General features: G+C 31.0%; 1 protein-coding gene across 1 annotated transcript in view; it reads left to right on the top strand.

Moving 5' to 3' along the window:
- Positions 1–407: 407 nt before the first annotated feature.
- The window catches only part of SA (stromal antigen), a gene marked incomplete at its 5' end in the record, with an annotated part of 34,961 nt that continues 31,306 nt past the window's right edge, over positions 408–4,062 (top strand). Inside the window, 2 exon segments of the mRNA XM_067047505.1 lie at positions 408–577; positions 1,997–2,170. Coding sequence (XP_066903606.1) covers positions 408–577; positions 1,997–2,170 — 344 coding nt within the window.

The following is a 4,062-nucleotide window of genomic DNA, read 5'->3' on the forward strand; positions in this document are numbered from 1 at the left end:
TATACCAGTTTGCACATATGAAGAGGATGAGTGAAAATAAGATGCCAATGAAAGTCCTCCATGAGTGAATGCATGGAGTGTGATAAAGCTTTACCTGAGACTGAGATGAGAGAACTACATGGTTGTTGACCCTACTCTGCTGAAAACTTGCAGCTGAAGAGAACATTGGCATCAGATAGAGTGAGATAGTAATCTGCAATAAGGAAAGCCAAAATTCACTTTTTGGGTTGTTATGTTGAACAAATTATAAAGATATTTAGATTGTGATGAAAATAAAGTTACCAATAAGGTCTATAAAATATATACACCCAATATTTTTAGTGGTTTTATTGGTATTTTATTATTCATTTTTTCTTTTATATTTTATTTATTAACTCCGTATAATTGATTCATTGTTTTATAAATAGATGCAACAAATCCTCAACCTCCTACTCCTCCTGCTCAAAAAAGAATACAGCCAGAAGAAAGAGTTACAAGGACTCGCCGTGGACCTCCTAGGAAGACTTATGCTGAAAATTCAGGAGACGATGATGCTTGTTTATATCATGTGATAAGAAATGCCCGCATATCTTTACAGGTAATACAAAGCATTATTATTTATCATTTACTTATGTTTCAATTTTTTTTTTTTTTTTTTTTGCCTCTACAGACCTTTTGGATCTGAGACTTATGTTGTTATTATTATATTTTTATTAAGAGTCATTTATACTCACACTCATATTTATTTTTGTGTAATAATAGTATGCTTAGTATGTACACTATAAATTCAGCAGAAAAAACAAGATGAACTGAACACTAATTTTTCACCATAATTTGTGTAAATAAGATTTTTATTTGTTCAAGTTGTGGTAAGAACTATAGTTTCTTTATATGTTATATTAAAAAAAGTTTACTATAAACTAATCATTTTTATTAATAATACTGTACAAATAATTTTTTTTTTTTAATCTAATAGTTCTTAGTTATTGTTGGAGTTTCTGACTGAGGATGGCCTCCTAATAATGATTATTAGCCTTCATGAACAGTGAAGGGCTATAACCCTATCAGGAATAGAAGAGATGATATTTATTTACAATTACAAAAAATTATACCGAAGCTTGAGAGCCGAAAAATTGACTTTCTCATTGAGCCTGGAATCTACCAGAGACTTAGCTATATTTTAAGTGGTAAAAGGTTTGGTAATTTTCAAGGGTGGAGATGACATCCTGAAAATCAAAACCATTAACTGCTTTGGCTAACAAGAAGTATTTGGCTGTGGCTGAATTTCTAAAAGGGCCAAAAATTAGGTTAACAACAGCATGGAAAACACAGTGGAAATATCTCGGACAACTTCCTAACTGTACAATTTATAAAATCTGCCCAATTTTTAGATACTTTTATGACTGACAACTTTAGACTTGCCAAAATATGCCAAATTGTCAAACCATCAACTGTTTATCACTTGGTAAATTTTGTAGTTTGTTCAACAGTAGGATAATATACAAAGAAAAAAGGAGTCACAGAGAAATTTGGACCGTTAGAAGAAGGTGTTGGATGGTTTACCATTCCACTGTTTCCAATTTATCCCTGGATCATCCTATGTAAAGCCTGGTGTTGTTATGGAAAAGAATAAAATCTCTAAAGAGCAAACTTCAATTGTAATAAACAACTGAGACACAAGTTTTTTTTACCTTCATTGGGTAACCATTTTTTTGCTACTCCTTACTTACCATTTTCAACTCAGCAGTGTAATGTTGAACCCACCTCTCATTGGATATGACAATATGCCTCAGAAAAATCTTTCCCTACTTGTTTAAATTGTAATTCCCGGAATTTAGTGAGGTTCTCGTTAGTATCAATATAACCAGCTGTAAAGCTGCAGTATAGTGTTATGAGTGAGTAGCCTGTGGTCAGAAGAAAACTGATAAGCGTTACAATACTAGCCATTATTCTTTAACTTATAGCTCCTATTCCTCGTTGAGTTTTTGATCATTAATTTCTCAAAATATTTGTTTAGACTGTTGTGGATGAATGGATCGAATCATATAAAGCCAACAGAGACAATGCACTGCTTGCACTTATGCAATTTTTCATCAATGCCTCAGGTTGTAAAGGAAAAATTACACAAAGTATGGCAGCTAATATGGAGCATGCTGCAATTATTCGAAAAATGACAGAAGAATTTGATGAGGTTTGTATATTAATAATAGTTGTTTCCTCTTTTTTTAAAAAACATTATTACCTTTCATGTTGTCAGTTTAAGTATTATATATATATATATATATATATATATGGCCTAATAGGTTTGGAGCTGGTGACAGATTCATTAAGCAAAAAGGACTTATAGGTCTAAACTGTTTTTAATTCTAGATAATCCTCATCTCATAATTGCAAAATTTGTCATTCTATTTAACAAAAACGTAAGGCTGAAAATTTGTTAGGATGTACAGCATCTAACTGAAAAAGAGAAATCGCCTTGGCAGATAATCTTAAGTGGTATGCTAAGATTATCTCAAATGATGAGATAAGTCTACAAAAATATTTATTCAGTTTATTTAGACTCTCATCTCTTTTTGTCTTAAAGCAAATATTTTTTCATAGGTGGATCTTGAATCAAAAATCACTCAAGTAGTCTCCAAGATTTCATTTGATTTATGGTAGCTACCTTTTATGCCAAGTTAGCGCATATATTTTATTTGACACACTTAGAGGATAAATTCCCTTCTAGTTGTTGGATCTATTTTCATCCTCTTGAATTATGTACTAAACAAGAGTACTGTTCTTCCAGTCTGATGAAATGGTATTTTCTTCACAAATCTGAGCCACTAAGTCACTACACTCATCATGTAACATAGTGCAGCTGTGGATAATTCAATAAATAGTGTATGTCTTCTTGGAGTTTTAATATTCTTTATTTTTTCAAAATATTATTCATGTTGTTCTGGTGTAGGGTTGGCCTGCTCCTGTTGGAATGGTTTAAGAACTGTTTTGGCCATTAGAACAGTTTAGAATGGAACAAGTTGATTTTGTTTTGCTTGGAACGGTTTGAAACTGAACAAGTCTTTAGATTTCATCCCGATCAGAACATTAACATGTTTAGGTTTCGTTCTATTTTGTTATGTTCCAATCTGAGATCTCATTCTAATGTCAATCCACTCTAATTAAAATATAATTGGATTTTTTATGATCATTAATTAAAATAGCAAGATCCATATACAACACGCGAAACATATTGACTCAATAAAATACATTTTGGTTTACAAAATAAAAAAAGGGTTATTTATTCAAATGTAATTCGTTAAGGTTAATTTTATACCATTGAAAGTTTCACAAATCATACAAAATTATTAGTTGCTTTTAACCCCTGAGATTCCTTAATTTATTATATTTTGCTATATTTATTTACCTATATGTCATAAGAGATAAGATATGTTGATATTGTTTGAAGTTTTTTGAATCTTAAAACAAAACTAATTATTTGTAAACAATTAATAAATTAACAAAACAATAAAAACTTAACTTTTCATTAATTTTTGAAGTACATAATGTGATTGACTTGTCATGTCATAATGTGTTAGGTTGGAACAAAAATTGGTAAAAATGTTACATCGAATTGGAACAAAGATGAAACCGAATAAAAATCATTGAAAAACATGCCGCATTGTGAGGCCAGAACCAAGATGGATTTAAAAATAAAAATGATAAGAGTTCCATTCCAGGTGTTGATCAGAACGGCCGATCTCTGTTGGTAAACCTTCTCCATCAAAAGCATCCTGTGACAACACTTCTTCCACATTCAGATTCTGGTTAAAAAAAAAAAAATCTTTAGGTTCTAGCTATCTAGATCCCATTATGAACCACAAAACCGCTGTCAAAGTGTAGAAAAATGAATGAAAAGATAAGAAGTTGGCAAGTGAGATTAGAAAGGAGATAGGAGAAGTAGTAGAACTGCCTAAGGATGTAGAATGAGTATTAAAAAAGAAAAAGAAAAAAAAAAAAAAAACACTACTGAAAAAATAGACACCTGTCTGTTTATTAGACTAGGATAACTATACCAGTTTGCACATATGAAGAGGATGAGTG

The sequence above is a fragment of the Halyomorpha halys genome, unplaced genomic scaffold, assembly GCF_000696795.3.
Source record: "Halyomorpha halys isolate HHAL.00 unplaced genomic scaffold, Hhal_1.1 Scaffold1547.1, whole genome shotgun sequence".
Lineage (NCBI taxonomy): Eukaryota > Metazoa > Arthropoda > Insecta > Hemiptera > Pentatomidae > Halyomorpha > Halyomorpha halys.